Below are 16,165 nucleotides of genomic sequence, written 5' to 3'. Positions count from 1 at the left end.
CGGAATGACACGAAATTTTGCGTGCAAGTCTTAAATCACTATACGGAACTATTCCCAAACTCAGAATTCCAAACAGACTTCAATTACTCAAAATCCTACTCCAAATCAAATTTAAAGAATTTTAAACCTTCAAATAGTTAATTTTTACTATTAAGCGTCAAAACGCTCCCGGGTTATCCAAAATCCGATTCGGACATACGCTCAAGTCCAAAATTATCATACAAACCTATTGAAACCGTCAAATCCCAATTCTGGGGTCGTTTTCTTAAAATGTTGATCGAAGTCAAACTTGTCCATTTAAAGCTAACTTAAGGAACCAAGTGTTTCGATTTCAACCCACACACTTCTAAATCCCGAACCAACCATCCCCACGAGTCATAAATTAATAAAAGTATGTTCAGGGAGTTTTATTTTAGGGAACGGGTTTCTAAAAGTTAAAATGACCGGTTGAGTCATTACAGATTATTACTTCCAAATTGGTGGAAAGTGGCATGAAATTTATGAGAAGAGGCTTGCGAATGAGTAAATATTTTTTCTTCTCTTATTCAAGTGTCTAATGAGCTTTCATGTGATAAATTACTAGTGTCTGATCTTTGGGTGTGTGATGGGAAGTCATTTTTCCAGCCATGTTGATTGTGAGCCTACAAAAGTGTTTGCTACTAGTAAAGAGGCTATGCATGATTATTGTGACGTTAGTAATCAAATACTCTTTCATGAGCTTATCTATGACTCTTTTTGTGATAGTTTGAGCAATTGTTTAAATCCATTGATGTTGGGAATATTATTGGAGAAAGTTATAATCATGTGTTTGAACGTATTGAAACTTTTGTTTTGGAAATTATGGGTTCTTCTAACCTTCTTGAAAATTTATATGCTTCTTTGAATAGCTTACATGTAGAAGAATCCATGGGATTTGTAATTGATACTTGGCTATATCATAAAAATGTCTTATTTGATACAAATGGTAGAGATACTTGTTTTAAATGGATGCATGATCAATCTTTTGTAATTTCTTTTGTCATGCACATTTTTGGACTACCTTATTGACGAGTTCAAATTAAAAGTTTCATTGCATAGTGCATCTAAAAGAGGTTTTTATTGGACAAATCTAAGTAGGCATTAATTTTATTGGGATGATGGTGTCCATATGCTTTATAAGGGAGTATTTCTACCTATCAGGCTTAATTGGATTATATGGATAAATGGTCACTATCTTGTTTCATTCCTACTATTTTTTCAGATTAGTGGATGCCATTTACTAGTGCATGTCTTCTTTTTCTTGCAATGTCAAAAATTCGAGGACAAATTTTCTTCAAGAAGAGAGGATGTAATGACCCAACATGTCGTTTTGAATGCTTAGAACCTCGTTCCCCTAAATAAGACTATCCGTATGTGCCTTTTCTAATTTATGACTTGCGGGGATGGTTGGTTCAGAATTTGAAAGTGATCGGGTTGAAATCAGAACAATTGGTTCCTTAGTTTGGCTTTAAAAGGGGCAAGTTTGACTTCGGTCAACTTTTTTGAGAAAAAGACCCCGAAATCGGGATTTGACGGTTCCAATAGCTCCGTATGGTGATTTTGGACTTAGGGACATGTTCGGAATTTTAATTGGAAGTCCGTAATTAAATTAGGTTTGAAATGGCTAAAACAAGAATTTAAGTTTAGAAGTTTGATCGGGGAGTTGGCTTTTTGATATAGGGGTCGGAATCCAGTTTCAAAAATTTTCATAGCTCCGTTATGTTATTTATGACTTGTGTGCAAAATTTGAGGTCAATCGGACTTGATTTGGTAGGTTTCGGTATCGAATGGAAGTTGGAAATCTTAAGTTTCATTAAGCTTGAATTGGAGGATTATTCGTGGTTTTAGGGTTGTTTGGTATGATTTGAGGGTTCGACTAAGTTCCTATGATATTTTGGGACTTGTTGGTATAATTGGTCGAGGTCCCGAGGGGCTCGGGTGAGTTTCGGACGACTAACAGATCACTTTTGGCCTTTGGAACACTGCTGATAACTCCTGGTATTTTCTGTGGTATCCTTATACGCGATCGCGTAGGTTGGTCTGCAATCGCGTAGAGTAATTTAGGCAGAGGTGGATTTGTTCTATGCGATCACGTGAAAGGGGTTGCGATCGTGTAGGGTTAATTTAGGCAACTGGGAATTTGTTCACTGCGATCGTGTGGACACGTCTGCAATCGCGTAGGATTGGCCTGTGTGTATATCGTGATCGCGTGTCATTGTTTGCGATCGCGTAGCGGAAACTGGAGAGGAAGCTGGCCACGCGTTTGCTCTATGCGATCACATGAAGAGGGATGTGATCGTGTAGAGTTGGAACCTTGTGTACCGCGATCGCGTGAGACTTTATGCGATCGCGTAGAGTTATTTTCTGGACAGAAGAATTTGTGCTACGCGATCACGTGAGGAAGTTCACGATCGCGTAGAAGAAATCACTGGACAAAGAGTTTAAGTTCTGATTTTTCATTTTTAACAATTTGGAGCTCGGATTTAGGCGATTTTTGGGAGATTTTCAGAGAAAACAAAGGGGTAAGTGTTCTTAACTCAATATTGGTTAAATTACCCGAATCCAGCACTATTTTTATCATTTAATTGGTGAATTAAGTTGGAAAAGTTTGAAAACTCTCTTGGATAGATTTGAGGATTTGAGGGCCGAATTGTTATCGGAATTTAGTGATTTTGGTATGGGTAGACTCATGGTTGAGCGGACGTTCATGTTTCGTAACTTTCACCGGATTCCGAGATGTGGGCCCCACAAACGAATTTTAAATTAATTTCAGAATTTTTATTGAAAATGTAGTATTTTCTTATAGAATTGATTCCAATAATTTTTAGTGATTGTATCGAATTATTCTTGGCTAGATTCAAGCCAGACAGAGTTGGATAATCGTGGAAAAGACCTTCTATTGGATTAAATTGGAGCAAATTGAGGTAAGTCTCTTGTCTAATTTTGTGAGGGAAAAATTTCCTCATAGGTGATTAAAAATTAAATAATTGTTGCTAATTGTGGCGGCTACGTACGCACGAGGTGACGAGAGCCCGTGCGTAGCTACTATTAATGCTAAAGTCCGGGTAGTTTAGGACTCGAAGCATGAATTACGTCTGTAAATTGTATTCTTTGTTTAATTAATATTTATATATATATATATATATATATATATATATATATATATATATATATATATATATATATATATATATATATATATATATATATATATATATATATATATATATATATATATATATATATATATATATATAATTGTTAGATAAAAATATTAAATGATGAAAATCTCATATACTTGATTTTCTGTTTAAGTTAATTAATTGTTAAGAGAAATCATTCTTCCTCCTGAATTTATCTTATAATAAATATATTCTCCTTCCGGAGGTACATAAGAAAATATTCTCCTTTCTTGTGGAGCGGGCCGAACGCCTCGGCAGGATAGATGCATCTATGGATCGTGTCGCACGTCCCTCGACAGTGTACACGATACCCTGGATCGGGACGTACGTCCTCGGCAGAAATCGTGCCTAATAATAATAATTATACGATACTTTGCTATTTTTTTTAATTGCAGCTTGTGGATTTAATTAATAGATTGAAAATTGCCGCACTTGAAGGAATTTGATTGATAAATTGGAAATTATTGGAAATCTAAAGAATTAATTATCTCTGCTTATTAAGGAAATTATTGTTATTCCTCTAAATGAGACTAATTGATAAATTTAAAATTTATTGGGATTAAAGAAATTTAATTATTTCTGTTGGTTCAATAAAAATTATTGTTAACTCTGTGAATCACATTGATATAAATATTTTTATTTTCGTGATTACTTAATATTATTGACCCATGGTGAGTGTCAAAGTCGACCATCTCGTCTCTACCTCTTCGAGATTAGGCTTGATACTTACTTGGTACATGTTATTTTCGTACTCATACTGCACTTGCTGCACATTTTATTGTGCAAGTACATATATGTCTAGCGGCCTTGTGGGCCCAGAGGTGTGGTTAATAATTATGGGAACATAAGTGAGCTGCATTCTGTATTACGATCCGCAACCAATAGAGTCTCCTTCTAAGTTATTATATTTTTCGGTCTAATTTGTATTCTGGACAGATGTTGTATTTTATTATTTTAAATCCCCTAGTATATGCTCATACACTTGTGACACCGGGTTTTGAGAAAGGTTGTGAGTTGTTTAGAAATTTAGTTGCTAAAAATATTTATCATTAGTCTATGAGTTTTATTTTTATTATTTTATTGAAGAAATTTTGATTTTAAATCCATTAAAATCGGTAATTAAGCTAAGTATGTATTGTTGGCTTGCCTGACAGCGGTGTCCGGCGTCATCACGACCTTTAATGGATTTTGGGTCGTGACAACATAGTATCAGAGTACTAGGTTCACTTAGGTCTCACAAGTCATGAGCAAGTCTAGTAGAGTCTTGCGGATCGGAACAGATACGTCTGTGCTTATCTTCGAGAGGCTACAGGGCTGTTAGGAATACTTCCCTTTTTGATTCCTCATTATGCGATTTGATTCCTTTGAGGCTTATGCCTTCATTTCCTTCCTACTCAATCTTATGCGTCGTGAAGCGCTTGTTATAAATTGGGGATCGAGGAAATTTTTAATGGTACTACAGGTGTAGTACAGGATGCTTCTCCCTGTGTAATTAATTGGGCTATTGCCGCCGCCTTGCGAAAGGTCGCTCTGTCATTTCAAATTAAGTATCAGTACTACATAAGGTTTTGAGATTTGGCATTGATTGTTATGATGATTCATGCGTTGCTATCGCACAGTGTTTATGAAATGGTAAAATGCCCGTCTATGTGTCAGGGCAATAAACGACTTGAAAGAAGGTTTTTCTCAGTACATGATTCAGAGGTTCCATGTTTTATTCCAAACAAGGAAAAGGTAATCGTACTATGAATGTTCGATTTTGGGGTTGATAGAGTAACGAAGCTTGATATTTTTGAGTGTGGTAGAGTTCTCAATTTTGATGTGGTGTCATCGCCTTGTTAAATGCGTTAAGGTTCGCTGGTGTTATGGTTGTCTTCAACTAGCCTTCACGACGGGGTGTTAGGAATTGATATAGGGGAAGCAGTCGTTAGAGATCACGGTGTGTAGTGATTCAGGATCGAAGCAGCATTCCTAGTATTGATGTCTCGAGAAGGATGATCGCCAGAAAGGTTTAAAGCTGGTAACGAGCTATTGGTTCAAGTGCTACAGAGACGGATTTTGAGTTAAGGCAACAACTAGGAAGCGAAGGATAAGGAAGGACATATGGAAGGTGCCTTGCGGTGGTTAGGTTCCGAAAAGACCAAGTGTAAGAAAACATAAGCAGAGTAGTTGCTTAAAGGAGATGGTTGACCAAAGTGGAAGAGTGGCAAGGTAGCATACGGGTTCTGTGGTAGGATATCCACACGCCTTGGGGGAAATTTGAGTGATTTGGGATTCATGGTGGACAGTGACTAGGTCTACGGGCTTAATTTAGAATATTGGCTGCTATATTGAGGAAGATTGGATGTGACAGAAGAGAGTTGATTAATATGAAGAAGGATACAACATGACTTTGGATTGGAACGTATTGTCGCACCTTTAGTTGACGTCCATGGGGAGTGAACGGACTGGTGCAATTGGTGAATGAGCTCGGACCCAGGATGATCTACTGATTTCGTAGTAATTGCACCCAGTGCAGCGACGCTGGAATATGTCAACATGTAATTTCCACAGGTGGGTTATCTCCTGTGAGCTGGTTAGCGGTCGCGTGGTGTTGACGAAGCGTCTGCAAAGAATTCTACTGGCTACCCGGTAAGAGATTTAATATGTAAATGTGGTTAGTGGTTTGGAGTGTTTATCAAAGGTTAATAAAAGGATTTCGAGAAATTTGGCGAGTTGCGTGTGCAGGATCATGTCAACGATGAAGAAAGAATCTCGGTGGATTCCAGAATTCTGTAATTTGTAGCTTCAAGCTAAGTGGGAGAGCTCCACCATCTATGATTGGATTGCATAGTATCAACTTGTGCGGTTTCTGGTTATCGGTGTATTGGTGGGTCATCACGACTAAGAAAAGAAAAAACATCGGTGGTAATTTGAGCAAAGGATTTGAGGAATGTATGCCATATTTGGCCTTATCGATTCATGTTCGGGCTTTAGGAAGACTCAAAGTTTATGTTTCGTGTAGATGTAATGCACAGGGAAAGTGAGACAGTCGGTTGTTTCCTTGAGAAAGTGTCCATGTGCTAACAGGGCCTTGGAGTTGATCAGGTATGTGAACAAGTCAGAGCAAGTGACTCTCAATAACGGTCCTAGTGGATTCAAAAATTTAAAGTGCGGTGTCTAAGGATCTCGAGTCCGTAGTATGGTTGAGTATCGAGCTTTTGCAGTAGATTATGAAATGGGGCTTGGAGTACTCTGCATTATCTTCAGATTGTGGTGTAGCATTAGAGAAACGGAAGAAAAATAACTTAGAATTCATAAAATAAGTATCAAAATGGGTGTACTGGTTGAAGATGTAAAAGTGCGCACAAGGAAGGGTATGAGATGATTCGTGGGTCTTGAAATAACGCGACCTCGTGAAATAAGGTCACTCGAGATGAGTGAGGATTTGAGTTCGTGATGTAATGAATGGAGCTATTATTATTTCTAAGGCAAGATGAGAATAAATTGAGAAAAGGCGGGTCGGCTAACAATGGTTGAATCGACATGATGGTGGCAATGATTAGTTCCTTCAATGCATTGAGTTATGCATGTGATTTGTGGTGGTACGTACGAAGCTTGACGGCCGCCGTAATTGATTTTATTTGGAGGAATTCAAGTATCATGGCTTGTTATGTGTAGAGGGTTCCCGGAAGAGTTATGGTGGTTTAGACCACTACTTGAGGCCAGTATTTTTCTGCGGATATGAGGATCCAGTCGCGTATTGCAATGGTCCTGAAATAAGTTAAGTAGAAGGTTTCTATATGATGAAGTATTTACCCTATTAGTGGTACGGGAGTTATGATGGAATTCTTGTACTCCTGCACATTGGCGTAATTAAGTGCATTAAGTAGCATGGGATTCGAAAGTTGAGGATTCAAGATTTCGGTTCGGCGTTGACAAGGATGTCATGAGCGCGGATGAGCAGGAAAAGGGATTTAAATATTTAAAGCAAGATGGTATTGTTTTCGGCATCATCTAAGATCGATGTCAGGTGTAAGAGACCTTGTGTATTCATTTTTGGATTCTTGATATGCTTTACAGTATTAATGTAACCGGTAGCATGGATGTGCAGACTTGTTACCTGGTGCAGAAGGTCATGTGAGCGTGTCTCACGGAAAGATTGTATAAGGATGACAAGTACTCACCTGATTGATTAAATATTTAACAACCAAGTATGAAGATTTTGGCGATATCGCTAACTCGAGAATTTTTGCCTGGAGGGCGCTCGGTTCATTTGGCTGTGGAATGTGGAAGTTTGTTCCGGTTATGATGGTTGTTCTGGTATGTTATGGGGAAAAGGGTTATTATGGATCCTTGAAAGGTTATTAGCCTAGTACGGTGCGATCCGAATCGGCTTGAGGTCAGTGGATGGATTTAAATATGAATATGGGCTCTATATCAGGCCGGATGTGTTCATTTCAGCATAAAAGCTCCGTATGGAGGAGTATTCAGACGTTGGATGTCGTTTCATCGTCAGTTATTTCATGTAATACTATATTGTGCCGTGTGAGTTATGAAACGGCTTGATAAATTTCTTATGTGATGAGGTTCCGCGTAGCGATGGTGTTATGTGAGCAGGATAGCTCTCGAGATTTAGATCATATATCACACCTTAGTTGTGCTTGAGTTTTGTAGCGTATGGCGCTGTCGGTCCTTACATGGATGATATTATGCACTGAGCGTGCTTGTGTCCGATATTCGGATATTTTGTAGTAATGAGCATTCTAGCTCGGTAAGTATTTTCTCATAGATTCTTTTTGTGGGGATCGGGTGGCACGCCGCCACGGGTATGTTGTTTGGATCGGGTTGCACACCGCCACGGTATCATGTGTGGATCGGGTTGCACGCCGCAATAGTGTGATGTTGAGTACAGTCCCTTATATTCTATTTTGTGTGTTGTGTCTCCCATTTTCTGAGGAAGGTTCATGACACCTTTTCGGTTGTTTAATTAGTCACGTGGGTTGAGTAATCCCTTCCAGAGTTCGTTTTCCTTATATATCGCAATCGAGTCCGTAGCTTATTAGCTCATTGTGGCGTCTTATGAGGCTTTTTGTCGTGTCTGGGGTGGCTTATTTCCTGAGTAGCTCATGCTGGGGGAGACGAGATTATTGGTTCCGGGATCAGTGAGATCGGATTATAAGAAGTATAATAAAGAGCAAATACCATCATTTGGTCCATAATGAGGCAATGGTTCTTGTCAGAGCTAGAAACTCAATAATTTGTTGACTCGACAGTTGGTTATGAATTTCTACACATTTCTTCCATCGTGGAAGCATTTCAAGAGTTGGAACAGGACTTATATGTATCATGAGGTGTGTTGTGAACAACAGATTTGTGAAATTTTGGCTATTATTATAGGAGAATGTTATTATAGTCATGTGAATGGTGTTGTGCATGGTCTAAATTCAACAAAGCTATGCAATCCAGTATTGGGGCATAATATAGTGATTGATACGGTGTTCGTAGGTTGGAAACATGCATGGTGGAGAATTCTGGATGTTAGAATTGGGCTCTAAGGCTTAATTGCCTAAATAAGGGGGAGAATCGTCAAATTTGCTCAAACTAATGTGCTCAATTGGGTGTGGTAGCACGGGTAGGTGCTCGAAGTGTTAAACTGTGATTTTGAGACAACTCCAGAACAGTCCTTAGCATGTTCGAGGGCGAACGTATATTTAAGTGGGAGAGAATGTAATGGCCCAACCAGTCGTTTTGAGTGTTTAAAACCTCGTTCCCCTGAATAAGACTATATGTATGTGCATTTTCTAATTTATGACTTACGGGGATGGTTGATTCGGAATTTGGAAGTGATCGGGTTGAAATCAGAACAATTGGTTCCTTAGTTTGGCTTTAAAAGGGGCAAGTTTGACTTCGGTCAATATTTTTGAGAAAATGACCCCGGAATCAGGATTTGACGGTTCCAAAAGCTCCGTATGGTAATTTTGGACTTAGGAGCATGCTCGGAATTTTATTTGAAAGTCCGTAGTTAAATTAGGCTTGAAATGGCTAAAACAAGAATTTAAGTTTGGAAGTTTGACCGGGGAGTTGACTTTTTTATATCGGGGTAGGAATCCAGTTTCAAAAATTTTCATAGCTCCGTTATATCTTTTATGACTTGTGTGCAAAATTTGAGGTCAATCGGACTTGATTTGGTAGGTTTCAGTACCGAATGAAAGTTGAAAATCTTAAGTTTCATTAAGCTTGAATTGGAGGATGATTCGTGATTTTAGCGTTGTTTGGTATGATTTAAGGGTTCGACTAAGTTCGTATGATATTTTGGGACTTGTTGGTATAATTGGTCGAGGTCGCGAGGGGCTCGGGTGAGTTTCGGACGACTAACTGATCACTTTTGGCCTTTGGAACACTGCTGATAACTCCTGGTATTTTCTTGTGGTATCTTTATACGCGATCGCGTAGGTTGGTCTGCAATCGCGTAGAGTAATTTAGGCAGAGGTGGATTTGTTCTATGCGATCGCGTGAAAGGGGTTGCGATCATGTAGGGTTAATTTGGGCAGCTGGGAATTTATTCACTGCGATCGCGTAGGATTGGCCAGTGTGCGTATCGTGATCGTGTGTCATTGTTTGCGATCGCGTAGAGGAAACTGGAGAGGAAGTTGACCACGCGTTTGCTCTATGCGATCACGTGAAGAGGGATGCGATTGTGTAGAGTTGGAACCTTGTGCACCGCGATCGAATGAGACTTTATGTGATCGCGTAGAGTTATTTTCTGGACAGAAGAATTTGTACTACGCGATCGCGTAGAAGAAATCACTGGGCAGAGAGTTTAAGTTCTGATTTTCCATTTTTAACGATTTGGAGCTCAGATTTAGGCGATTTTGGGAGATTTTCAGAGAAAACAACGGGGTAAGTGTTCTTAACTCAATATTGATTAAATTACCCGAATCCATAACTATTTTAATCATTTAATTGGTGAATTGAGTTGGAAAAGTTTGAAAACCCTCTTGGATAGATTTGAGGATTTGAGGGCCGAATTGTTGTCGGAATTTAGTGATTTTGGTATGGGTAGACTCGTGGTTAAGCGGACGTTCATATTTCGTAACTTTCGCCGGATTCCGAGACGTGAGCCCCACAAACGAATTTTTAATTAATTTTAGAATTTTTATTGAAAATGTAGTATTTTCTTATAGAATTGATTCCAATAATTTTTAGTGATTGTATCGAATTATTCATGGCTAGATTCAAGCCAGACAGAGTTGGATAATCGTGGAAAAGGCCTTCTATTGGATTAAATTAGAGCAAATTGAGGTAAGTCTCTTGTCTAATCTTGTGAGGAGGAAATTTCATTATAGGTAATTAAAAATTAAATAATTGTTGCTAATTGTGGGGGCTACGTACGTACGAGGTGACGAGAGTGTGTGCGTAGCTATTATTAATGCTAAAGTCCGGGTAGTTTAGGACTCGAAGCATGAATTACTTGTGTAAATTATATTCTTTGTTTAATTAATATTATTTGGTATATATATATATATATATATATATTGTGAATTGTTAGATAAAAATATTAAAGGATAAAAATCTCATATACTTGATTTTCTGTTTAAGTAAATTAATTGTTAAGAGAAATTGTTCTTCCTCTTGAATTTATCTTATAATAAATATATTCTCCTTCCGGAGGTACATAAAAGAAAATGTCCTCCTTTCTTGTGGAGCGGGCCGAACGCCTCGGCAGGATAGATACATCTATGGATTGTGCCGCACATCCCTCGACAGTGTACACGACACTCTGGATCGGGTCGTACGTCCTCGGCAGAAATCGTGCCTAATAATAATAATTACACGATACTTTGCTATTTTTTTAATTGCAGCTTGTGGATTTAATTAATAGATTGAAAATTGCTGCACTTGAAGGAATTTGATTGATAAATTAGAAATTATTGGAAATCTAAAGAATTAATTATCTCTGCTTGTTAAGGAAATTATTGTTATTCATGTAAATGAGACTAATTGATAAATTTGAAATTTATTGGGATTAAAGGAATTTATTATTTCTATTGGTTCAATAAAAATTATTGTTAATTCTGTGAATCACGTTGATATAAATATTTCTATTTTTGTGATTACTTAATATTATTGACCCATAGTGAGTGTCAAAGTCGTCCATCTCGTCTCTACCTTTTCGAGATTAGGCTTGATACTTACTGGGTGCATATTATTTTCGTACTCATACTGTACTTGCTGCACATTTTATTGTGCAAGTACATATATGTCTAGCGGTCTTGTGGGCGCAGAGGTGTGGTTAATAATTGTGGGAACATATGTGAGTTGCATTCTGTATTACGATCCGCATCCAACAGAGTCTCCTTCTAAGTTATTATATTTTTCGGTCTAATTTGTATTCTGGACATATGTTGTATTTTATTATTTTAAATTCCCTAGTATATGCTCATGCACTTGTGACACGGTTTTGGGAATGATTATGAGTTGTTTAGAAATTTAGTTGCTAAAAATATTTATCATTTACTCTATGAGTTTTATTTTTATTATTTTATTGAAGAAATTTTAATTTTAAATCCATTAAAATGGGTAATTAAGCTAAGTATGTATTGTTGGCTTGCCTGACAACGGTGTCCAGCGCCATCACGACCTTTAATGGATTTTGGGTCGTGACAGGGGAATGATAATATTCTATGAAGTTCAACTCTATTCAAGGATAATGATGAAGCTTTGTAATCTCAAAGAGGGCTTTAACAAGATGTTAAGCCAAAGAGTCGCAAAACAAGACCATTAGAAATGCAAATAAAGAAGTTGTTAATTGGGAGGAAGAACTCAAGGATAAAGGATATGAATTGGCTTAGTGTTACAGTTATTTTATGGCCCAAATTTATGTCTAAAAAGAGGAGGATCGGATCCCAAGAGACATCCTTTGAAGAAAGTCCTAATCAATCCACTTTTGGACCAATTTGGCACCGAAAATTTGGCCAAACTTGCAGCCCATGAAATTCTACGTAAAGCCACATTTTTATAACATAAAAATGACTTACTTGATGTTCAAGAAGGGTACAATAGGTGTGCTAGATGTTGAGTGCAAGTTGGTGCCAAGTTGCTTGCAAATTTCCTTCAAGATTTTCAAGATTTTCAAGATCCTATCCAAGATTGATTTGGGACTTTCAAGAGCCTATCCTAGATTGGTTTTAACTTATTTTCATATATTTTGGTACTAGATTTATTGCTTTCTTAGGTAGTTAAGATTATGTTTCCTTTTTCCTAAGATTGTTGGAATTACTTTCCAAGATTGACTTAGTTTTTATTTCTTAATGTTTTTACTTTTCCTAAGGTAATTGGACTTGTTGTCCAGTGTAGTTTGAGACTTTATTTCCTTATTTTTAAGCTTTAATTTCGTGACCTCCTCCTACCTATATAAGGGGTGTCTTCCTTTTCTTTTTTTTGGACTTAGATTATTGTAGACTATTATCAATAAAAATTATGGGATTTTTCTTGCACTCTTGTGTGTAGCTACTCTTGAATTTATTCTTCAACCTTCAAGACTCAACTTAAGGTGGTAAGATGAATTATTCGAAATCTTAGATCACTTCTAGGTATTCAAGAAAGGTGATAAGTTTAGGCTTATTGTTATTCTTGTTATTCTAAAGGGTCGGATTTCACAATTTATCTCTTGTTTTTAATTCTCTATCAAAGGCGATTAGTTCTTCGTTAGCTAATTGTTGTTGTTAGGTTTCGACTTCTTGAATTCAATCTATCTTTAATTTTTTATTTTTTTTTGTTTCTTTATTTTCTTTTAGCATCCGCACGTTTCTTGATTTTTTTTTAATAGTTCTTGGACCTCTATCGTGATGTTATCAGAGAGAGAGAGAGAGAGAGAGAGAGAGAGAGAGAGAGAGAGAGAGAGAGAGAAATAACAGTATTTTATATTGTTGGGGTCTTAAATATTTGGGGGCTTAAGGCAAGGGCTTCCCCTGGCTTACCCTGGAGCCGCCCCTGTAGGCGAAAAACCAGAGTTTACGAAGATCGAAACTAACAAATCAGAGAATAAAAATCGAATTTTCTGTGTATATTCAATTTGAAATGCTATACATGCCTCGGTATCTTTATACAAGAAACTGGAAAAACAACCCTACGTACTATTATGCTAATTGGCGTAGACTGACTAGCTAGTACACTACTATACAAGAGATCAATACATACATTATAAATAAAAGGATTAATTACAAGTTGTAATGTACTATTTTGGAAAGCTCTAGAACGTAATGTTTTGCAATAGTGTTGCTGAGTATGCAAAGTTGCTGATTGTGTAATTTAGCCCATCAGAATAGGCCCAAAGAGTGACACCGTCGACTAGGCCCGAAATTGTCAACCGGGTGCCCAAGTCTGTGTACCCAAAACGTATTGTGTTTGAAGTAAACTGTACTTCACCTTCAAACCCTAGCTTAACTTTTCTGTCTTCTATACATCCGCAACCTTTTTCACCATCGACGGTATCATCAACCTCAACAGAAACAACGATTGCACAAAGTAGAAGAAGAGAAAGATGGCGAAGTCAATGAGGTGTAAGAGGGAAAAGAGGCTGAGAGCTATAAAGAGAGAGATAGTGGCTTCAGAGCCCTCTGTCCTTAAGAAAGAAGCTGCTAAATTAGCTGCCCAAGAAGCTGCCCTTGCTGCCCCTAAGCTTGTTGTCAAGTCTCCCTTCACATCCACTACCATGGATACTTCGACCTCTACTCCTAATAACGACAACAGCATGGGTATGTTTTTGCTTATATATTCTTTTTATTGTTCTCTGTTTGCTTTTTTTGGAATAAAGATGATATCTTTTTGTTTGTTATGCTGTGGTTTCCTTGTGGGAAGAGCTAATTTTGTAGTCATTATTCCTTTTCACAGTTTTAAATGTATATACATGATCAGATCTCATGGACTATGCTATTTGACAGAAGTATCTAGGGTGTTAACAAAAAGTTTGAACAATAGAGAAACACTTTTTAGGATAAGTACAAGTACGATGGAATATATCCATTGCAACTTGCAAGTCTATCCAACATAAAAAGAATGAAGTTGAGGTGAGACTGGAAGGGATTGCAATGTCTAAATGCAGACAATTCAGATATCTAGGGTCGATTTCCCAAGATTATTTTAAATCAGATAAAGATTTAGAGCATAGAACTAAAATAGGATGGTTTAAATGGAAAAGTGTTATTGGAGTGTTTATACGACAGGTGACACCTAACTGAGTGTAGGCAAGTTCTTTAAATTGGTTCTATAACCGTCAGTGTTATATGAGAGTGGATATTAGGAATTGAAAAATGATGTTACATGAATAGTCGAGATGCGTACAAGTTGGCTCAAGCACCACTCTTGTAAAAGAATTATAAAAAGATGAAGCGACATGAATAATGCATATAGTCGTCCCTAATTAGTTGGTATTGAGACGTAGTTGATGTTTTTTTGTTATCTCTCTATTTATCTATATATATATATATATATATCCAGTGATTCAGTAGTTATACGAATTATCTACTGTGTAATGCCAGTAAAGAAAAATATCTTGTTACTAGTGTCTAATGAAAACATCAGGTCACTAACTTTCGCTTGTAAAGTCATCAGTGTGCACAATCAAGACAGATCTGGGGAACTTCATGCCTTTTCCTTTGAGCCCCCCCCCCCCCCCCCCCCCACAAAAAAAAAAAAAAAAAACCCCACAAAAAAAGGAATACTGCAATTAGCAGAAATGACAAGACTGTTGTTGAGTGTCTTTGCATGTTATAAGAATAACCGAATAACCTTCCTCATATGTAAGTGCCCTTCCACTTATTTCCTTGTGAAAAAATTATTACATGTCTATGAGATTTAACTGCTCATATACACCAAGTGTTCTGTATCTTCTAGCGCTGATGAAGTTGATAGGAACTTGCACGTCCCATCTGCTTTTAGCCTTCCCCCGAGTATGCTAAATTGTCATCATCTTGATTTCCAGATGTGGAGATGGCTGATGGAAATCAAAGTGCAAAATCTTTAAAACCTCTTGGAAGGAAGATGAAAAAGAAGCTTAAAATAGCGAAGAAGAAGCATTTTGGCAAGGGAAAGATCAGGAGGAAGAATGTTTGATTGCAGGCCCTTTGTTCTCTGGTAATAGTCCTCTTGCTAAGCTGATAGATATCTAGTTGCTGCTTACTGCAAGATCTTGTCGACAAGTCCCTCCCGTGTTCTCTCCTCAACTCCTCTTACATTTTAGTAGTATCTTGGAACTTGAGCATATGATTGGATATGCTACTTATGCTCATACAAGTATCTTTGCTTCCGAAATGAGCCTTATGTTCTTGAATCTCACCAAGTAGTTCATTTTTTCCTTTATTTTACAGTTTGTTGTGCATGGAAGTACAAACATGTGGAATGTAATCCAACAAGGTTAAGATATTTGAATTTTTAAGCAAAGTTAACCCTTTTATTAGATAGAAAAAGAGAAGTACCATAGTTATATTTATAGTAATTACAGTAACTTGTTCCCTCTAACTAACCAGCAAATAACATGAGGCATTTCTAAACTCTTCCACTAGTCATTGGGCTCGAGCTTGGGGTTTTCTGGACTGTACGGCTGGAGCCACAATGGACTCAAGTTTCTCAACTTGGTATTGCGATCCACCTCCCAAATGAGCCATTAACAACCATACTAAACTCAGAAATTCCCCTCCTTTGCCCAGATTTTGAGTGAAGAAATTTGGTATGCTCCATTTTGCAGCCTCCAGTAGCCTCTCTATCCACACATCACTTGTATATCATCCTGGCTGCCTATCAACATATTTGCAAATACGCACACCCGATATACCTTGCTCAGATTGATCAAGAACTAGTTCATCATCATCTTTCATATGATCATTAGTAATATTCTTGTTCTCCGCAAGACCAAGAATCTCTTCACAAGCTTTCCTTTGATCTAATGGCTTCTTCTTTCCTCGAAAGAACAACTCCCCAGCCTC

General features: G+C 37.5%; 1 protein-coding gene across 1 annotated transcript; it reads left to right on the top strand.

The window, feature by feature from the left end:
* Positions 1 to 13,596: 13,596 nt before the first annotated feature.
* On the top strand, positions 13,597 to 15,623 carry LOC104107286 (uncharacterized). Its single transcript, XM_009616045.4, has 2 exons — positions 13,597 to 13,939; positions 15,166 to 15,623. Exons 1-2 carry the CDS (start codon positions 13,726 to 13,728, stop codon positions 15,294 to 15,296), a joined length of 345 nt encoding a protein of 114 aa, XP_009614340.1. The 5' UTR covers positions 13,597 to 13,725; the 3' UTR covers positions 15,297 to 15,623.
* Positions 15,624 to 16,165: the final 542 nt, after the last annotated feature.

This window comes from Nicotiana tomentosiformis, chromosome 2 (genome assembly GCF_000390325.3).
Source record: "Nicotiana tomentosiformis chromosome 2, ASM39032v3, whole genome shotgun sequence".
Taxonomy (NCBI): domain Eukaryota; kingdom Viridiplantae; phylum Streptophyta; class Magnoliopsida; order Solanales; family Solanaceae; genus Nicotiana; species Nicotiana tomentosiformis.
The sequence above is the reverse complement of the archived record's forward strand: the minus strand, read 5'-3'. Positions and strand labels throughout refer to the sequence as shown.

Excerpts from the sequence above, each read along its gene's own strand:
- LOC104107286 (XM_009616045.4), top strand. The coding sequence starts at position 13,726 with ATGGCGAAGTCAATGAGGTGTAAGAGGGAAAAGAGGCTGAGAGCTATA. Across the intron at positions 13,940-15,165 it reads TAATAACGACAACAGCATGG|ATGTGGAGATGGCTGATGGA; the intron begins GTATGTTTTTGC and ends CTTGATTTCCAG.